The 22,358-nt window shown below is 35.1% G+C and overlaps 2 protein-coding genes and 1 non-coding gene across 4 annotated transcripts; 1 reads left to right on the forward strand and 2 right to left on the reverse strand.

The window, feature by feature from the left end:
• Positions 1-523: 523 nt before the first annotated feature.
• TRNAN-GUU lies at positions 524-597 on the reverse strand. Its single transcript has one exon. It is a non-coding gene; the product is annotated as a tRNA-Asn (tRNA).
• A 90-nt stretch (positions 598-687) lies between these two features.
• Positions 688-9,088, forward strand: LOC110880173 (tRNase Z TRZ3, mitochondrial). The gene is made up of 12 exons (XM_022128753.2): positions 688-1,117; positions 1,242-1,331; positions 1,428-1,472; positions 1,558-1,612; positions 2,204-2,247; positions 2,334-2,732; positions 3,746-4,005; positions 4,115-4,241; positions 4,998-5,048; positions 5,134-5,540; positions 6,548-7,145; positions 8,622-9,088. Exons 1-12 carry the CDS (start codon positions 728-730, stop codon positions 8,937-8,939), a joined length of 2,784 nt encoding a protein of 927 aa, XP_021984445.1. The 5' UTR covers positions 688-727; the 3' UTR covers positions 8,940-9,088.
• A 627-nt stretch (positions 9,089-9,715) lies between these two features.
• Positions 9,716-13,724, reverse strand: LOC110880171. Of its 2 annotated transcripts, none has more exons than XM_022128752.2 (9): positions 13,549-13,724; positions 13,371-13,447; positions 12,164-12,392; positions 11,927-12,021; positions 11,126-11,171; positions 10,683-10,774; positions 10,507-10,603; positions 10,374-10,430; positions 9,716-9,983 (listed from the first exon to the last, which is right to left on the reverse strand). In XM_022128752.2, exons 1-9 carry the CDS (start codon positions 13,681-13,683, stop codon positions 9,843-9,845), a joined length of 969 nt encoding a protein of 322 aa, XP_021984444.1. In that variant the 5' UTR covers positions 13,684-13,724; the 3' UTR covers positions 9,716-9,842. The 2 variants fall into 2 exon arrangements, with proteins under 2 accessions (XP_021984444.1, XP_021984443.1); XM_022128751.2 differs by having other exon boundaries at positions 11,927-12,081; positions 13,549-13,719.
• Positions 13,725-22,358: the final 8,634 nt, after the last annotated feature.

The raw sequence follows: 22,358 nt of genomic DNA on the forward strand, positions 1-22,358 counted from the left end.
TGGGTGTGGTGGTGAGTGATGACCACCGCCACTAAAAAAGGTTGTGAGTGATGGAAAAATGGTTGCTGACATGGCGGAACATGATTGGATGTTTGTGAGTGATGGAATTCCATCACTTGTAACCACCCCCCACCCCCACTCCCCTTAACTTTGTATGTTTTTTATCTAGCGTGTTGCTAGTCATTTCTAATATCATTTACGCCGTTCTCAATATAAAAAAAAAAGAAGAAAAAGAAACAGAAGCTTTAAAAGCCATTATTCTGTAAAAAAAAAATTAACAAACAATTCACCTGTAACAAACAAAATTTGATTTGGTCGGAGTCATTTTATTATTAACTTTTGATTTGTTCCCCACTTCCCCTCATATTTCCGTAACTCTTAACTCTGTATGTTTTTTATTTAGTGTCTTGCTAGTCATTTCTAATATCATTTTCGCCGTTCCAATACGAAAAAAAAAAAAGAAACAGAAGCTTAAAAGTCATTATTCTATAAAAAAAATATGTAACAAAACCAAAAAATAAAGCGCTAGAAGGAGGGCTTGAACCTCCGACCTTGTGGTTAACAGCCACACGCTCTAACCAACTGAGCTATTCCAGCTTCTTATTATAACATACATTCAAAACTATTAAATCACTTTACTCATTCTCAGATGCAAATCATGTCCATGAAACCAATGGATAGAAAAATAACTGAAAATTGACTAAAACCCTCTTCTAGGGTTCCGGCAATGAACACAATGCCCCAAATCCCAAACCTCCGCCTCCTTTTCTCCACCCAAAACCCCTCTTTTCTTCTTTCTTCTCTTAAACCCAATCAAACCCTCAAATTCACCCACACCATCCCACCAAAACCCACCAAAAATCTTTCTTTTTCTTACCCTTTATTCACCTGTCTCGCTTCAAGAAAACCCAGTTCAAAATCTTTCAGTTCCGGGTCTTTGAAACAGAGTGTTAGCAAGGAGAAAAAAGGGGTGTCTTCAATGGAAGAAAGCAAGAAGCTTGGAATCAGTGGTGGGTTTAACAAGAAAAGGGCTGAAGGTAGAGATAAGAGTGGGCCTAAAGATTTGAAATTGAAAGTTAGAAGGCTTAATCCTGTTAATACCATATCTTATGTTCAGGTATATGTTGCTCAAGATTATTATAAAGATTGTAACTTTGATTTCTACTTTGTGTTGGAAAGGGGTTAATTGGTGGGTTTTTTTTTTTTTTTTTTTTTTTTTTTTTTTTTTTTTTTTTTTGCAGATTTTAGGAACAGGTATGGATACTCAAGACACATCACCTTCAGTCTTGCTGTTTTTTGATAAGCAGAGGTTTATATTTAATGCTGGAGAAGTAAGCATTTTGATATACTTTTATGTACTAATATATATATATATACTTGACATCTTTAATTATATATTTATATAGTTTTGCTTATGATTCGTTCAGGGTCTGCAACGATTTTGTACGGAACATAAGATTAAGTTGTCGAAGGTAAATTTGTCATCGCTAAGAGTAACATTGTATCTACATTAGATCTTGATTATATTGTAATGAGGATGATTTGCTTTTGTTTTAGATTGATCACATATTTCTTTCACGCGTCTGCTCCGAAACCGCGGGTGGATTACCAGGTTTGGGCGTTATTCTTAAGCTTTGAGTATTAATTTGCAAATTAGATTATATGTTGTGAATATATAGTGTGAGGTTCATTGGGGAAGACTAAAAAAGTGGGGAACAGTGGGGAACCGACTCAAACGAACTCCGATTGGACTCATTCCAGCGGCGTTGGAACCGGCTCGTCGAACCCTAACTAGGATCTTTTAACCCTGAACCCTAAATCATAACCCTTAAAGCCTAAAAATATTAGGGTTTGGCTTTTAGGGTTTAACTTTAGGGTTTAACTTTAGGGTTTAGGGTTTAGCTTTAGGGTCTAGGGTTTAGCCTTAGGGTTTAGCTTTTAGGGTTTATGGTTTAGATTTTACGGTTTAGCTTAGGTTTTAGCTTTATTTTTTAGCTTTAGGGTTTAGAGTTTAGGAGTTAGGATCTAGGGTTTAGGGTTAAGAGATCTTAGTTAGGGTTCGACGAGCCGGTTCCAACGCCGCTGAAATGAGTCCAATCGGAGTTCGTTTGGGTCGGTTCCCCGCTGTTCCCCACTTTTTTAGTGTTCCCCAATGAACCTTCCCCTGAATGTATATACTAACTTTATTAATATTATTTTGCAGGTCTTTTATTGACGTTGGCTGGCACTGGTGAAGAAGGGTTATCTGTAAGTATCACTGTGATGAATTGGTGATCGGTGATTATTTCAGTTGTTATTCGTACACTAACATATAGTTTGGTTAACGTTTAAAGGTAAATGTATGGGGACCGTCGGAATTTAAGTATTTAGTTGACGCGATGAAATCGTTCATTCCAAATGCAGCCATGGTTCACACGCATTGCTTCGGTCCATCACCGACATCTAATAGGGTTACATTGGATAATCCCGAAAGAGTTAATAACCAAATTAAACTTATCGATGATGAAGTTGTTAAAATATCGGCTGTTTTGTTGCGACCTGAAACCCGTGGGCTTAAAGACGCGTCTGCAATAAAGTCTAGTGATATTTCCGTTTTATATATTTGTGAGCTTCCTGAAATTAGGGGTAAGTTTGACCTTGAAAAGGCCCGAGCACTCGGATTGAAACCCGGGCCTAAATATCGTGAACTACAAGAAGGAAGATCCGTGAAATCGGATTTAAAAGATATCATGGTACATTTACCACTTTCTATTTTGTTATATATATAAATCACATAAGAGATTATCAATTCGGCCTATTTACTTATAAAAAGTCAATTTCGGTCATAAAAATTTCAAAATCGCTTTATTTAAAGATGAGTAAAGTACACGGATGGTCCTGTGGTTTACCAAAGGTTTGGATTTGGTCCCTAGCTTTCCAAATGTGCACGGATGGTCCCTATGGTTTGCACATTGTAACACATTTGGTCCCAGTCAACAAATCTAAAGGTTTTAGCATGTCCAAGTTAAGGACTAAATGCATTACAAAGTGCAAACCATGACGATCCATGTACTTTTGGAAAATGCGGGAACTAAATGCATTACAAAGTGCAGATCACAGGGACCATCTGTGCACTTTTGGAAAGCTAGGGACCAAATCCAAAAAATGTGTTAATAATATTTTTTCTAACCATAATTAACGTATTAATTGTCTATACATATGAACAAAAAATGTATGTGCGACAACCCAATTGGTTTTGGCTCATAAAGATGAGTAAAGTACACGGATGGTCCCTGTGGTTTACCAAAGTTTTGGATTTGGTCCGTAGCTTTCCAAATGTACGCGGATGGTCCCTATGGTTTGCGCATTGTAACACATTTAGTCCCCGTCAACAAATCTCAAGGTTTTAGCATGTCCAAGTTAAGGACTAAATGCGTTACAAAGTGCAAACCATGACGATCCAAGTACTTTTGGAAAATGCGGAAACTAAATGCATTACAAAGTGCAGATATTTTTGGGTATATACGTTTTCGACCCCCCCGAACTTTTCGCTTAGTAGTGTTATATATGTAGTTTTCGTATAGAAATTTTTGGGTATATACGTTTTCGACCCCCCCGTCGAAAACGTCAAGCTTCGCCACTGGCGACAACCCAACTGGTTTTGGCTCATAAAAAATGACCCGTTCCGGGTTCCGACACATAACTCAGCCCTCTTGACCTGCCCATATCTCAAAATTGATACGTAACTTTTCTTACAAATTTTTAGGTTCATCCTGATGACGTACTTGGACCTTCGGTCCCCGGGCCTATTGTTCTCCTTGTAGATTGCCCTACACTCTCTCATTTTCAAGAACTATTATCTATACAATCACTAGATAATTATTACGCTGATATTTCCGAGGAGAAACACAACGTTGTTAATTGTGTAATCCATTTAAGTCCATCATCAGTCGTAAACTCTAGTGATTATCAAAAATGGATGTCACGATTTGGTGAGGCAGAGCATATTATTGCAGGACATCAAACGTAAGTATACAGGCGGAAAATTTCGTCTTCTAATTTATGCAATTTGTGAAGTGGATTTGTTTTTCTAAAAGTTTTAAATTTGATATAAGTTCTTCGTGCATTTCTACAGGAAGAATATTGAGATACCGATTTTGCAATCTAGTGCACGAATCGCAGCCAGACTTAATTATGTATGTCCTCAGTTTTTCCCGGCTCCGGGTTTTTGGTCTCTTCAACAAACGAATCGTTCAAATGAGGTATTTTCCGAGTATGTGAGAATAATGATTAAGAATTATTATTATTATTATTATTATTATTATTATTTTTTATTATTTTTTTAATTGTTTTTTTTGCCATATTTACAACAATGCCATCCATTGTTTTTTTTTCCTTAATTTTCTTTTTGTGTATTCAACTCTTCAACTTTTAGCATTGCCACTTACACCCCCTCAGCTTTCTAAAAACTTTGTAAAATGTTTTTTTGACCCCCTCTAGTTTTACATGCTTATTTTTATGTACTTGGGTCAAATAAAAAACGTTTTCGTGCTTATCTTTATGTACGCTTTTTGTTGGTCTACGTTTTGCTCTTGGTTGGTCTACTTTTCGTCGGAAACGAGTCACGTTTTCATAAGGCGGTATAAATCCGAGTTACTTTACTTTTTGACTCCGCCACAACACGTGGTGCGATTCTTTAACATAAAAAAACACTATTTCTTACGTGCTTATTTTTACGTACGTGTCGTTATAAATCCAAGTTGGTTTACGTTTCGACGTTAAATTTCTCGGTAATGAGTCAGGTCAAATATAATACGTTTTCGTACTTATTTTTATGTGCAATATCAGTTGGTCTACGTTTTGAGGTAAATTTTGTTCGAAAATGAGTCTAGTCAAATATTTGACGGTATAAGTTCGAGTTACTTTAAGTTTCGACGCCGCCCCAACGCGCGGCGGGTCAAAAATCAAAATACTAGTTGGAACATATTTACTTATTATCTACATTTCCAAGCATGCAGGGTGCTGACTTAAAGCTTTGCAAGACCGTTTCTGCTGAAAATCTCCTCAAGGTGCATCGTTAGTGATTATATATTTGTGTAAAGTTCGCTTTTACATATTTATTTCTGGTCGCTTAACAATTATTCGTTACAACAGTTTCATTTACGTCCTTATGCACAACTTGGACTAGACAGATCCGGTATACCAACCAAAGCGGGCCCCACGGAAATCATTAACGAACTAATTTCCGAGATTCCCGAAATATCCGATGCCGCGAAACAAGTTTTGCAGCTTTGGGACAGGGAAGAAGAAGATGTGGGTGAGGGGATAACGTCAACGGAAAGTGACAAGAATGTAACCGAAGAACCTTGGTTAAATCAAAATATTCTTCCTAGATGTTTGGAGGATGTTACACGAGAAAACGTCGAGATTGTTCTTTTAGGGACCGGTTCATCTCAACCGTCAAAGTACCGTAATGTTAGTTCGATCTTCATCGATCTTTTCTCTAAAGGTAGTTTGTTGTTAGATTGTGGTGAAGGAACATTGGGTCAGCTGAAAAGAAGGTAATAATATACTTTATTACAATTAAGTTTTCTTTCTTGTGTATTACTTTAAGAGTAAAATGCCATTTTCGTCCCTGAGGTTTGGCCATTTTTGCGACTTTCGTCCAAAGGTTTGTTATCCAAAAGGTTTGAAATCTTGCCATTTTCATCCGGATCGTTAACTCCATCTATATTTCTCCTGTTAAGTCAGGGGTATTTTCATCTTTTTTGTTAACTTAAAGGTCAATTCGGTGTTTTTCACTTAATGTAAACTCGCTGGAGATTAGGGGTGCAAACGAGCCGAGCCGAGCTTGACCAGGCTCGAGCTCGGCTCGATTCGAGCTTTGTTTTCAAGGCTCGAGCTCGGCTCGTTTGTATTTTCTCAAGCTCGAGCTCGGGCTCGACTCGTTTATTATCAATTAATTAATATATTAAATAAAAATAATATAAATAATAGTTTTTAGGCTCGCGAGCTTGATAAGTGAAGCTCGGGCTCGGGCTCGTTTATTAAATAAGTTTATTTTTAGGTTCGAGGTCGGCTTGTAAACACGTTTGAATAAGCTCGGCTTGACTCAGCTCGTTTACACTAAGGCTCGATAAGGCTCGACGAGCCTAACAAGCTTCACATGCGAGGCTCGAGCTCGGGCTCGATAAGCAAACGAGCTTTATTTTAGGCTCAATAGCTCGGCTCGGGCTCGATAAGGCTCGGCTCGTTTCGAGCTTTTTCTCGAGCCGATCTCGAGTAGCTCGCGAGCCGCTCGGCTCGTTTGCACCCTTACTGGAGATGTGTGAAAAAGACCGAATTGTCCTTTAAATTGACAAAAAGACGGAAATACCCCTGACTTAACGGAGAATAATGGATGAAGTTAACGAGCCGGATGTAAATGGCAAGTTTTAAAACCTTTTGGATCCAGATGCGAAAAAACAAACCTTTGGACGAAAGTCGCAAAACTGATCAAACCTCGGGGGCGAAAATGGCATTTTACTCTACTCTTAAAATCAGGTTTAACCAATGTTTCCATGAACAGATTTGGTATTGAAGGCGCGGATGAAGCTGTTAAAAAATTAAAATGTATATGGATTTCACACATCCATGCGGATCACCATACGGGTTTAGCAAGAATACTTGCTCTCCGACGTGACTTGCTGAAGGGGTTACCTCACGAACCGTTAGTCGTTGTAGGGCCGAGACAACTTAAACGATTCCTAGATGCATATGAACGACTCGAAGATTTAGATATGCAGTTTCTAGATTGTAGGCATACAACCGAGGCTTCGTTAGCGTCTTTCGAATCCAATGACAACAAAGATGAAAATACTTTGTTTTCTAAAGGAAGTCCGATGCAAAGCCTTTGGAAAAAGGCGGTTAATACTTTGGACGGTAACGTATCGTATCCGGTTATGAAGAATTTGAAGAAAGTGATCGGTGAAGCGGGTTTGGAAAACGTGATTAGTGTTCCTGTTGTGCATTGCCCTCAAGCGTTTGGGGTGGTTTTGAAAGGTATGGATAGAGTTGATAGTGGCGGGACGATAATACCTGGGTGGAAGGTTGTTTATTCGGGTGACACTAGACCGTGCCCGGAGTTAGTAGAAGCTTCTCAAGGGGCAACGGTTCTCATTCACGAGGTAAACAATCCAACTGCTTTCTTTCTCATGGGCATTGAACTATGGATATCAGGCTTATAAATGAACCATACGAACACGAAAAGATGCATGTTCTTGTTCGTATGGTTCGTTTAACTTTAACCGAACACAAACATGAACATATAATCGAACAAATTGTTTTGTTCATGTTCGTTTATTAAGAAACTAGGCATGTTGGTATTCGTTCGTTTTAAACCTAAGCGAACAGTTCAAGAACGTAAATGAACACAAACAAACTTGAACGAATATAATTGAACAAACATTAACGAACACAAATGAGCATAATCGAACACAAAAGAACCTAAATTGACATTAATGAACACAAACTAAATTAGTGGTTTAAATGTAGATGATTCAGTCACGTAATTTTTTTTATATACATTTGGTGATCATTTACGATACGTTCCATTGGAAAGCCCAATTACTAATTATTCATATTTATATATATAGTTAGAAAACACCTTTTATGTTTATGTTTATATTTATATAAATATAACTATTTAACAAAGGAACATAAACGGACGTTCATGAGCAGAGCCGTCCCCGAAAACTCTTGAAAAAATTTAGGCCTCGGGCGACGAAAAAATTGGGCCCAAAATTATAGTTAAGGGTAAATGAATTACAAAAATAAAAACTTAGTGATGGAGTAAAGACTCAAACTTGAGACCTTTACATTATTTTTGAAATGGTTTTTGCCACTACACCACCAATATTTTTTTGCATAATAAGCGGATGAATATAGGGATGAGCATATGCCACCGAATACCGATCCCATACCGATCCCGTACCGATCCCGTACCGATCCCGTACCGATCCCGATCCCGATCGGTATCCCGATTGGTATCCACTTTTTGGCGTTTTCGGTATCGGTACGGTACGGTATCGGTATTATACCAATACCGACCCTCAAAATACGGTATAATACCGATACCGTACCGTACCGATACCTAACCGACATGTTTCGGCATCGGTATCGGTACCTAGTTTGGGTGAAATTCGGGATCGGTATTAGGCGGTATCGGTATCGGTTCGGTATCGGATACCGATATGCTCATCCCTAGATGAATATACTAAATATATAATTTAATAAATATATATAAGCTTATAAAGACTTTTCGGGCCCTTTGAAATATTGGGCCTCGGGCGTCGGCACGGGTTTGCCGGGCCCAGAGCCGGCCCTGTTCATGAGCATAAATGAACAAACAAAACGTGTGTTCATCTTAGTTCATTTAATTAAATGAACAAAAAATTTGTTCATGTTCATAAACGAACATAAACAAACTTCCCACCGAACAGTTCATGAACATTCGGTTTGTTTACGGGTCTAATTGATATATAAATAGAATCAAATAATCAGCTGTAAAAGGGCAGTAAAAGTTAGTGTTGGGACATGTCTGATGTTATAATATGTTTATGTAACACTAAAAGCATAATATGTTCATGAAACTTATATCGCAGGCAACGTTTGAGGATGCGTTAGTGGAGGAAGCAATAGCAAGAAACCACAGTACAACCGAAGAAGCCATTGAAGTTGGGAACTCCGCAGGAGCATACCGAATAATTCTTACACATTTCAGTCAAAGATATCCTAAAATTCCGGTTTTTGATCAAAGTTACATGCATAAAACATGCATTGCTTTTGATATGATGAGCGTCAACTTTGCGGATTTACATGTGCTGCCAAAAGTGCTCCCTCACCTTAAACTCCTGTTTAAGAATGAGATTGTTGATGAATCTGATGATGTCGAGGATGCTGCTGTTACACTTGCTGCCTGAATGTCGGTCCAATTTATGCTATAACGAAGTTTTCGTACCCATTTTTTAAGGTTGTTTTTCTAAACTACATTCTTCAGAACGAATTACGTACATATAGAGAACCGCTTTGAACTTTGTCAGAGAGAATTGCGACAACAATTGCTTTAGTATAACATTCCGCTCAAGGTCAAACATAATGCGAGAACATTTTGAAACGGTTCATGTCGAAACAGTTCGGTTCGAAACGGTACTAGTCGAAACGGTTCGAATCGAAACGTTACGGGTCGAAACGGTTCATGTCGGAACGGTACGAAACCCGTCCCGACCCGAAACTCGTCTCATGCTGAAACTCGTGTCGGCCCAAAACCCATTGCGATTTGAAACCCGTCCCGTGCAAAAGTCGTGTCGGCCCGAAACTCGACCCGACCCCGTTCCGATCCAAAACTTTCGTCGTGCTGAAACTCGTCTCGGCCCGAAACTCAATATGAATTGAACCCGTTTTGATCCATAACCCGTTTTGATCCAAAACCCGTTTTGATCCAAAACCCGTTTCGTGCCGTAACCCGTTTCGTGCGGATACTTGTGCCGGCTCGAAACCCATTCCGATCCGAAATCTGCCGCGTGTCTTTAAGACACTAACCCACATCGACCCATTTCTTTAATGTTGTCGACCCGTTTTGTCCCGAAAATAACAAGATGTAATTTCAAGTGACCCATTGTGACCCATTTAGTTAAAATATCTTACCCAAACCAACCCATATAATTGTAAAAGCAACCCAAACCAACCCACTTGAAAGTTTCAGCGCATAAAAAAATGTTAACTATTTACGATAATCGTGTACGTATATCTGTGATTTGAAGACAAAATCATAACTCATTTTGATGCCAGAATTATGATAAACGGACCGCATGTACAACAAAGCACTATACACAAGGTTTAAAACAAGATATAGCTTCAGTAGCAGAGATTTCTGATCCGGACTTGGTTAAAACCGGCCTAGATGCATGAGGATGTTGAATCACTACTAAAATCGAGTCATTTGAGCTCCTGTCGTCACATGTTGGCTACACATACAATGACCGACGATTAATAAACTTAAATAATTACTGTTTCGGTTGTCAAATTCTAAAATGAGTTAATTACTGTTTTCGTCCCTGTGGTTTGTCAAAAATCACTATTTCAGTCCATTAGTTTAAAATTGCGATTTCAATCCCTGTGGTTTCACTTTCGTAACCATTTCAGTCCACCTCGTAACCATTTCAGTCCCTGTACTAACAGAATAAAGTCCCTGTACTAACAGAATAAATGGATTGAAATGGTTACGAAAGTGAAACCACAGGGACTGAAATCGTAATTTTTAAACTAATGGACTGAAATAGTGATTTTTGACAAACCACATGGATGAAAACAATAATTAACTCTTTTAAAAATTTTAAATATTAAACGCCACTTACCACCCCAATCTGCCATTCCCGGCTACTAAAATCTTTAAACGACGCTGCATCAAGTTCCTGCAATGATATATGAATTACTAGATCTGAGGATTTTTTTTTTTTTTTTGGTTTAAAAGTATGAGTGCCAACATACAATGCTGTAAATAGGAGGAACAACTCTCTCTCTTTTAGACTTGTGAGTGGGCATAACCGAAAATCGCGGTGCCAAATCTTGTGACCGGAATATCCATCTGTCACAGCGGCAAGCTATTAGCGTACTCAATGACAACATTAATCAAAGGATGAAGTAAACGCGCGATTTTTGCGTACCCAATATACAGAAAAATACAGAAATGGGCCCATTCGCGAACCAGTAACTTCATCCAATAGCTTTCAACTGAACTGTCCATGTTGATGAAGATCTGAAATCCATATTATACCGAATTAAGTTTCTTTTTCTATTAAAACCACACATAACAACAACAATAATAATAGAGTTAATTACTGTTTTCGTCCCTGTGGTTTGTCAAAAATCACTATTTCAGTCCATTAGTTTAGAAATTGCGATTTCAGTCCCTGTAGTTTCACTTTCGTAACCATTTCAGTCCCTGTACTTAACAGAATAATGGATTGAGATGGTTACGAAAGTGAAACCACAGGGACTGAAATCGCAATTTTTAAACTAATGGACTGAAATAGTGATTTTTGACAAACCACAGGGACGAAAATAGTAATTAACTCATAATAATAAAATATGAATTAAAGCAATTTACCGAAATTTCTGCTATAGCTACAATATGCATTGCACCTTTGAATTTCCTGTAAAGCAAAAAAAAAAAAAAAACACAAAAGATTTAGAGAATCTTCTATTGGTACAAATTACTTTTTGAGTAAACTAACGCATTTGGTCCCTATCCAACAAATCTAATGGTTTTAGCACGATCAAGTTAGAGACTAAATGCGTTACAAAGTGCATACCACAGGGACCGTCTATGTACTTTTGGAAAAAGCTGAGGACTAATTACGTTACAAAGTGCAAACCACAGGACCATCTGTGTACTTTTGGAAAGCCAGGGACCAAATCCAAAATTTTGGTAAACCACATACGTTACTCTTACTTTTATAAAAGAAGAATATCAAATTACAAAAATCGTCCTTTATGTATGTAACTTATTGCAAACTGTGTTCTTTGTCTTCAATAATTACAGAAAACGTACTCGATGTTTGTAAACCCTTGCAAGTTATGTCCTTTAGCCCTAACTCAGTTAATTTTTGTGGTTAAATCTGACCAAATGGACCTCACATGAGGGTATTTTTGTAGTTAAATCCGACCAAATGAACCCCACATGAGAGTAAAATGACCAAAATACCCTCATATGGGGTCCATTTGGTCAGATTTAACCACAAAAAATTAACTGAGTTAGGGCTAAAGGACATAACTTGCAAGAGTTTGCAAACATCGAGTACGTTTTCTGTAATTATTGAAGACAAAGGACACAGTTTGCAATAAGTGACATACATAACGGACGATTTTTGTAATTTACTCAAAGAAGAAAGATTTGTGTAGCACATACTTGAACATAAGGTATTTGGTGTAAACAGCATCATGCATTTCTTGTATATCTTCATCCTCTATATAATTCAACTGCTCCCTCAAGAGTGATAAGTTCTGATTTATATGATTAAATATCACAAAGAATATGAGCAAATAATCAAGCATTAGAAGGATCTGCAAATTCGGACATTCAAACAATTAGCATAAGTAAAAAGAACACGAAACGCAACTATAAATATACGTTAATCAGACTTACTGAGAAGTATGGTATTGAAGCTCTGTGACCAACAAGAATCAGATAGTATATACAACCGATTACAGCCATAGCTCGGCGTTCAGGTACTGAAAGACGCTCGGAAGTTATGCAGTAGCCATGCGCGATAAGTAAAAACGACATAATTGAAGCTGTCTCAAAGAGCAATCCAGTTACATATACACCAAATGACATCCATAGAGAGCATGTTTGGAAATAGAAACACGAATACCTGCGTTAGTCATGTTTGAAATCGCGTTAAAGAAGCCGAGTTACATGGATTAATGAATAAATTTAATGAAAATCAATTTCAATCTGCAAACTAGTGAACATTCAAGGTAGAGATGGGCAAATCGGGTTTTTTTTATGCCCGGAACCGGTTCCAACCCGTACCCGGTTCTTGACTGAGGTTGACTGGACCCGATTCCTCTAGGACCCGGTTCCGGTTAGTACCCGGTTTCAAACCACAATTACCGGAACTGTTCCTAACCGGTTCAGGTATTTTGTAACTGGTTCCTCTGAACGGGGTATCTTCCAGAAAAAGCTGCCAAAAGCCTGCCGGAATCGATTCCTAACGGCTTTATATCCGTTGGAATCGATTAATTGTCATTAAAAATTTGAAATCGGTTTCTATTATATATAAGAACATCACCTTCAACCAAAATTTAATCCCACTCAAATCGGTTTCACCCTACAAGTTACAACTAAAATCGGTTATGGCATGCAACGACGAAGTGGTAATGGTTTTGGAAACCAAAAGAAACCCCCAAGTTTGGAAGCACTTTGATCTGTGCCTGATGTCTGATAGCCATGAAATGGCACGTTACAAAGGTTGTGGGAAGTTCATGAAGGCTACGGCGAACTCAACCCTCAAAAAACACACCGACCGTCATTGCCCGGTGACAAAGGCTGGAGCGGAGAAAAGTGAAGGCGGGGAATCATCCGGGGCCCACTTTCCCAGAGGCCCAAAACTTTTGATCATTTTTTTTATTAATTTTATTTTTCGAAACAAAAGCCTATAAATCTTTGAAACCCAATAATATTTACTACCCAATATGATTTTTAAACTAATTAACCTTTTTAGTTTTTTTTTTAATTTTTATTTTATCAACGAAACCCATGTATCCCAATTAAATAACAAATTTTTATTTTATCCAACGATGGGCTATTGCACTTTAGGGGCCCATTTTTTCTAGTCGAAGAAACATACCAGAAGAGAAATGAGAAGGCAAGCTGCAAAGATTTAACACAAGGAACTAATGCAAGCGTCCATTGTAAACTGTTCACCTGCTCTAATACCATATTAGAAAAAACCGCACAATTAAACAAAGTTACATTTAATAAGACTACACAAAACAAGTTAATGTAAGTCTATATAGAGATATGACCTGAAAATGGCGATTAATGTAAGTGTTGATGATCCAGCAAGAAGCGAAAACGATCCAAATGGAGGTGAAAGATGAGTAGAGATAAGGGAGCGGCCAGTATGCTTCGTTGATCATCGACGAATTTGAAGCCTCCATTGATGCAGTGAAAATGGGATTTAGAGAATAGGTGAGGGTTTATAGTTTGTATATATATAATGATAATGATATATCATTTATTTAAGAAACAAACGACTCTTTTTCTTTTCCTTGGTTGAATGCTGAATCTCATATTGGTGGTGGTGTGGCGGTTGGCCTAATTTAACTGACGTACTTTGTTGTTACACTTGCCTCCCCTACTCTTTTCACTTTTAACACAATTTCTCCCCCTTACTATATTTATTTAACTAGAATTACGACCCGCCGCAATGCGGCGGGTATTCTTTAGTTATAACTAAGTCGATTTAGGATACGCACGTTATGTTGAACCTTTCAAACGGGAAAAAAATAGACGATGTAAAAACGTTCACCCACACACGTACGTTGCGTCGTGTTAGCTCACAAAATTTAGAACGAAACGTAAAAACGTTAAACCAAAGACGCACGTTTCGATGTGTTTAGTCACAAAATTTAGAACGAAGCATAAAGCGAAAAATTTGCGGAAAATGAAAATTATAAAGGGCCAAAGTTGAAAGTAAAAAAGGTTCTGAGCATAGATTGCAAAAGATAAAAAGTTTTATGTTAAAAGTAAAAAAAAAACAAATAGTTTTGCGTTAAAGGTAATTTATGAAATACATTTGAGTGAAAAGTAAAAAAAATCAAATTTTTTTTTTTAAAAACCTTCAAATCTAAGGTTACAACAACCATATGCATAACCATTTTTTCTTTGAAAAACTCTCAAAGCCAAGATTACAACACATCAGTAAAAAAAATCAAAGTAGTTAAATCGCAAAAGATGTAAACTTTTGAATTAGAAGTGAAAAATCAAATTAATCAAAGGGGTTAAATTGTATAAGATGAAAACTTTTGAATTAGAAGTGAAAAATCAAATTAATGAAAGGGGTTAAATTAACAAAGATTAAAACTATAAACTTAAATTGTCAAGATTAAAACTTTAAGGTTAAAAATGAAACAAAGATTAAAACTTTAAACTTAAATTGTCAAAGTTTAAAACTTTAGGGTCAAAAAGGAAAATTTCAATTTTTTTTGAAAAGCTCTCAAAGTCAATTGTACAACTCTCGTATGCATAACTTAGTTGCTTTTTAATAAGGTTATAATATTTATCAAATATCAACTACACTAATGACTAACCCTTTTTCAGTTGTAAATCTCGCTCAGATTACTATTTAATAGGATGTAAATTTATCATCCATGGTTCATGTGACAATAAAAAAAGTGGAAATTTGACTTCAATATATTTGACTCCAATTAAATAATATTCTAAACACCGAAATTAACTATTTTATGGAGTACTTACTTTTTTTTATGTATTACTCGAGTTTGAAATGTGAGAGTTTTTCAAACTCAAGCTCCTCTTAATTCTTACGTATTTGTTAATAAAGTTAAATAAGTTAGTTTTACAAAGTAACTCATATATTTTGTAAGAAGCGTGAAACTTGGTCAAAATCATTCAAATTCAAAAAATAAAATTTACACTTATTATTATTATTATCATTATTATTATTATTATTATTATTATTATTATTATTATTATTATATTAATTATTACTAAAATACAACATAAAAAATAAGAGTTTTAGAGAGGAGGGATGAACTAAGTAAAGAGATTTCTTTTTTTAATGTTGTATACAACATAAAAAATAAAGAGTTTTAGAGAGGAGGGATGAACTAAGTAAAGAGATTTTTTTTTAATGTTGTAATTTAATAAATAAAAATAACAGTATAAAAAAATGATTTTAATTAGTTTTTTTCTTGAGTTGCTACGGCTCTCATGATACTTAGGTGTTGTTTGGTTTTTCAGAGGTAAAATGTTTGGAGTCTGCGGACCACATCTATAGACATCTGTAGCAGAAGAGGTGGACTAAATCTCTGCAATCTGTCAGAAGAAAACTGTTTGTTTTTAACTTCTGCAAGCTGCTGAACATCATACAAATTCTAATACCATTTTATCACAATGAAAATCATAATCAAACAACATAATAGGTATGAGTAACAATCAAATTAATACCACAATTCTGAGATTTATTCATAGAACAACTAACAATAAATTATCACATGTGACTAGTTTTTAACTCACGAATGCATTTACTGAAGTCTAACAAGCTAATTGTGTTTTAGGGCAATTTGTTGTGCTCACCTAAAGAAAAACCCAATAAATTTTACAACTGGTCCCATATTCCCCTTTTTACATTCACCGACAAACCTCCATGACCTTATCTCCACCGTTTGATCCGTCAAGATTCTGAAATTTCTCGCCCCTTTATTGTGTATTTTTTTTTTAATCTGCAGACCCAAAAAGAGAAAGTGTTTAGATTTTAGGGTAAGAAGAAGGTCTGCAGACCCAAAAAGAGGTGATCCCACGTCTGCACCAAAAAGAGGACGCATAGAGGTTTTTAATGAAAAGTCTTCGAGAAAACAAACAGTCTGCAGACCCAAACATCTGCGCATGGTCTGCGCGACGCCGACATAAAATAACAAGAAGAGCTTCTGAAAAAAAAAAAAAAAAACAAACATCACCTTAGAGTGTGAAGATTACAATATTTGTTATATAGTATTTTTATCATAATTATTATATATAGTAATAGTTGCTGTATTAAATAAAACTTCTTAGATTATATAAATAATAGGTTGTCAAGTTTGGCCGTTTGGGTTTAAACTCGGTTCAATTTTAGTTTTTAGCTGAACGGATTTCGAATAACTAGTGGTTTTCGCTCGTTCACACCAATAATTAGTACTATTTATTTCAAACAAATTTCATTTTGTTTTTAAAAGAACCAAATTTGCTTAGAAAAAAATATACATGAAACTTTTTTTTATTGTTTTTTTTATAAACAGTAAAAATTAAAAAAGGCGAAGATTATGGAGAGAAATGCAGTAGGTGCTTGTGAAGTGGTCATGCAATGCAACAGATCCATTCCCATCGGCATATTTTAATACTAACAAAAACTTATATTTCAGTTTTCTTGTCATCTCATACAACTACAAGTGTTGATAGAAATTAAATAATAATGTTATGTCATGTAGCACCTAATGTGCATAAGGAAAAGTGATATGTAAAATATATACGGCTGGAGAAGAAGAAATTGCTTTGCTTACCTAATTTAAGATGCAAGAACCAACACCACATTAGTTCAACAAACTCACTAACAAATGTCACTTCCTTTCTGTTCTCTTTTATGACCAAACTATGTATATGTACATGATGTAAACTTTTCATAATAAGAAAAAGTGATTTATAAAAATAATGAACTATATATATAACCCATATCAAAAGAATAGAATTCTCGAATTTTATGTAATTAGTATTGAATCCTAGAAATAATGAACATTGATAAAAGGTGTTTTTTTTTTTGCTAAAAAAAGATTTCATTTACAAGTTCTTTTAATATGTTTTAAACTTCAATAGAGTTAATGGAATAACATGCATATTTTTTTTTCTAAATTCTTTTATGATTTTATTATTATAGTTAATTTTATAGATATTTTGATTTGCTCAAATTTTGAGTATGTTTTTATCAACTTCCCAATTAAAAAATAAATCAAGTTATGAGTAATAATATACAGATATAAGCGAAGTACAAACATATATGTTATTAAAGGTATCTTACATTTAGTTTTTTTTATATAAATTAATGTTTACCCTTTTGTTATTATACTAATATAATGTAATTCTTTTTAAAATCCGAATATACTGTTACGACGTGCTTATTTTTATCTACGTTCCGATAATAGCTTTTCTCAAAATCGAACTGATCAAATATAATTGATTTTTTTTTTGTGTTTTATCGTGATCTACCAATATTCATGTTTTTATGGTTTATGGTAAAATTTCGTAGAAAACGGAGTTACATTCACAATAGAACGTCATATTTATATCGTAAGATATAGAGAGTGTCAGCACCGTACAGATACCATAACGAACCGAATTGACACTGTTCCAAAAATACCGATGCCACATCAATTCTGACCAAACAACATCAGTATCGTACTGGTACTATCAGATCCGTTACTGATATTCATAGTTATGATTTTCGGTCGATCTAAAACGTGTCTCGGTATCTTTTTAAGCATGTCACGACTTTATTTTTTTGGTTTTATCTTTTGGTTATTATACCGAGTGCCTGTACCGTACCAATAATGTAATGCAACAAACCGAAACTGATTGAATTCTCGCCGTAACCTGCAGGGAAATTCGACTAGTATATGTGAGTGTATGTGTGATGTGTTAAAGTTGTTTATTTATTAATTCTTTTGTTATATATGTAACTTTTTAAAAACATTAAAACATAAACAAAATTCAAACTTGTTTTGCATAGGCCATATGAGATCTATTATAATTTAGATGACTGACTATCCTAGTTGGGCTAAAGTTCATACCCAGATTCTCTAGCCCACAAAGTTGGTCGTTGATATGAAAGTGTTCAAATCTGTTTTGAGACGATTTTAGCCCTGTTGCTTCTACCACAAGATATTTTTATTGAATTTTGTATCTAAGATTTTAATCCGGAATAATAAGATACCACTAGGTATTTTTATAGAATTTTGTATTTAAGATTTTAATCAGGAATAATAAGATACCACTAGTAGGATTCCCTGTGCTCCATGACATTAGTTCTTTTCGTTATTGTACAGTTACTTACTATAGGAATTGAAACTGACAAGCGTATGTTTGAGATAAAGTAAATTAAAAAATAAATTCAGAAAAAAATGATCTAATTATAAAACTGAAAAATTCATACCTGCCTTTTATGTTTCCATAATGAAAGTAGCTAAAATATATAGCAATAATTAATTAGGTATGGTTGGAACTTGGATTGTATACTAACCTAACTTCAAACTTCAGAACCCTCAGCCCAGTCCACAAATATGGCTTACCAGCCCATACCCTAAAATATAGCTCACCAACCCAATACTTTTCACTTACCATCTTTGTTAGAGTGCTATTATTGTTTTGGGAAAGGTTACTCTACAAGAGAAAGAAAATGTTTAAAGTGTAGGAGATACTAAAGAGAAATGTATTTTAGGAAAATTTAATATTGTTAACTCGTAAATTTATTTATTTTATGATTTTTAAATGATCATATTTTTTTCATACGATACTATTTTTTTGAATTCACCGTATTAAACGAGAATTTCCTTTTCTTTAGTTTCAGCAGGATATTGCTATACTTTTCTTAATTTTAATTTTCTTTTACAGGATACGTAATTACACATTCAATATGATTTGTTATAACTTATGTTATTATAGTTATGCTTATTATATTATTACACATTCAAAGATAAGAACTTAATTGTTTATGCTTTATTACGTGATTCAATCTGTAATATACGACATGACCAGTGGCGGACCCAACATATTTTTTTTCACCAGGGTCCATTTTTTCGGTGTAAAAATTTTTCACAACCAAAGATAAAAGTTTTTGGGTCGGTCACTATTCGGATCGGGTCGGGGCTAAGAACATAATAAATAGCATTTTTAATCATCAAAATCTCAAATAGTGATGATTAATCGGTTGTTTGGAAACAACAACTACCTAAATAACTTCAAAATTTTGTTTAATTTTTTTATGAAGACCATGTAATTGAAACCATTATTTGGACCATTTGGTAATCAACTATGAAATCAAATCTTTGAAAGACAGTGAGTTTTAAAAAGCTTATTAGAGGGTGCGTAGGTGGATGCTGTTTAATTAACACTAGTTTTAATTTGAGTAAAGTACACAGAAGGTCCCTGTGATTTATCAAAATTTTGAATTTGGTCCATATCTTTTCAAAAGTACACAAATGGTTCCTGTGGTTTAAACTTTATAACGCGTTTAGTCCCCAACTAACAAATCTAAAGGTTGTAGCATATCTAAGTTAGGGACTAAATACGTTACAAAGTGCAAACCACAGGGACCATCCTTATACTTTTGTAAAAAGCTAGGGACTAAATGCGTTACAAAGTGCAAACCACAAAAACCATCCGTGTACTTTCGGAAAAAGCTAGGGACTAAATGCGTTACAAAGTGCAAACCATAGGGATCATATGTGTACTTTTGGAAAGCTAGGGACCAAATTCAAAATTTTGATAAATCATAAGGACCATATGTGTAATTTACTCTTTTAATTTTGATGTAAAAAAGCCAAAAAGTTGGGAGACTTAAGACTTGAAACAAGGATCTCTTGGTTGTTAAATAAGGGATTTACCACCGTAACAACTTGGCCTTTAATCTACGAGGTCAATTAATTTTTAAAAAATCAGGAGTCGGGGACACTGACCCGCATTATGTGGGTCCGCCCCTGGGCATGACGTGATTATTATAGGTTGATTGATTAATGTTTTGCATTACATTACATTTATACTTAATACATGATTAGACCTGAAATATTAGGCATTCGGTGAAATATTATATATCACATGTTTTTTGTTTTTTTTTTATAGTTATCGTTAGTACGTAATCACTTAGTGGGTTTTCAGATAAATACTATAACCGAATTACATAATGGGTTTTCGAAATCACGTAATTACGTAACGTTACAACATCACGTAATGTTATAGCTTGTCAGATAAAAAAAGTAAAAATTAAGAAAATTAAAGCGTTAGCCTACTTATATTAAAAAGAATGAAATGCTTGTTAATACGGAGTAATTTTGTTTAACAAGTATTATCATATAAAAAATCATATTTGTTTAAAAATCATGGAAGAAGTGAGTTTCTGAGTCACAAATATTGGATGTTTCTATTCTGTCTTTTCACCATTTGTTTCCATTGACTGTGGTCACGTGAATTCTACATTTGGGATAATTTAAACTTAACCATTAAATTACTTGATCAATGGTCAAAACTCTCTACTACACTTTGTACAAATTAAGGGGCTTTTTGGCAACTTCTAAATGGTTAAGTGTTGAATCAGCAAGAGGTCTAAACCATTAAGTGCTGAACTATTAAGATGTCTGAACCATTAAGAGACAGTATAATGCTAACCATTCAGAGGCAAATATCTAAACAATTCAGATTAGAGGTCTTAACCATTCAGACTTAATATAATGCTTAACCATTCAAAGGCAAATGCCTGAACCATTCAGACATTTACTTGCGAAACAAACAGTCTAAACCATTAAGTGCTGAACCAGTAAGAGGTCTGAACCATTAAAAACTAAACATAGAGCCCTAACTCTTTTGTACATAATCCTTTTCCTTATTATTAATTTATATTTATTAATTATTCTCGTTATAACACCATGACATATATTTTGTTGTTTTCTATTTTGTTGTTTACTCTCTTTTAAATGTTTTCTCTTTTGTTATCTACTCTCTTTTAAATAATAGTAAACCATATTTATAGGTTCAAAAACTCCATATGATTCCATTACATTTTATGAAAATTAGGGTTTGGTTATTTGGACAACCCAAACTGATTTGGATACCTTTGGTGCCCTCAATCGGTCAGGGCCTGATATCTCGAAGGGCATGTTATTTTATGAAAAAAAAAAAAAACCTTATATGTATATGTAAAATATTAATTTTAATAGAGTATACCCATACAAACACCAACATAGGTCCACTTACAAAACCATTCTTATGGTTTAGATTAGTTATTAGCCCATTGGCATTAGGTTTAGACCTTTAATGAGCCTAATACCCAATTTCGTTATGGCCTAAGTGCACATTTTTTTAGCTCGAGCAGGGTACACGAATTTTCAGGGTCGGCCCTGGGTGCCCTATATGATATACACGTCGTATAGGCTCAATGATCATCAACTAATCTTTATCGGGATTTGTCATTTTAATATTAGATTTTTTGAAGTGTGTTGGAAAACTGACTTTTGAGTGTCCTGTGACGGTAAATACGAACTTACTATGCCTCACCACGTCATACCCACTTTGTTGGGAGTCTATTAACGAATAGTCATTTTTCCTTTGTGATTATGACTGGGTAAACGAGCTATGTCTCGCAACCTCCTCTTTTCTTTGTTGTTGTGCTTTCGCAGTTGGGCGCCCACGAGTATCTTGTTGTACCATAGACGGGTTTTTTTTCAGTCCTACTTGTATTCATCACAACCATGATCTTCGACAACTAACTTTTTTTCGTTGGCGGTTGTTGCGGCTTTAATTGTTGTTTGAATTTTTCCATTTCATTCTCGATATTACTATCGTGTTTCTCAATTTCCTCCTGTTCGTAATTAAGTCTTGTCTAGAAGATGTTTATCGCAACAAGTGGCCGGAATTTTGCTACTAGTATAAAAAAATCATAGTCAAAAGGAGGTTAATCAAATGAAGTATATATATTAATCTGAACATCTTATTTAAATGATGTAGTTTACTTGTGGGGGTCTACCTATCATCATCATCATACTCAGTATATCCTATCAATAGCAAAGCTAAGGTAGGGTCTAAGGAGAGTAAGTGTAGACAGTATTACCTCTACCCCGTAGCAATAGAGAGGTTGCTTCCAATGAGACCATCGACTCAATAGTAGTTTTGCATCAAGCCTTGGACATAAGGCACAAAACATTCAGCAATTGAGAAAAAACATCAATTAGTTCATCTACCCCTTGTCTTTCGGCTATCAACGCCACCACATGATGCATGATTAACCACCCCCCTCTTTTAACGTTATTTTCACGAAATTAGTAAAATAACGTTAAAATTAGTACACTTTCACTTTTAC

The sequence above is a fragment of the Helianthus annuus genome, chromosome 9 (genome assembly GCF_002127325.2).
Source record: "Helianthus annuus cultivar XRQ/B chromosome 9, HanXRQr2.0-SUNRISE, whole genome shotgun sequence".
Taxonomy (NCBI): Eukaryota; Viridiplantae; Streptophyta; class Magnoliopsida; order Asterales; family Asteraceae; genus Helianthus; species Helianthus annuus.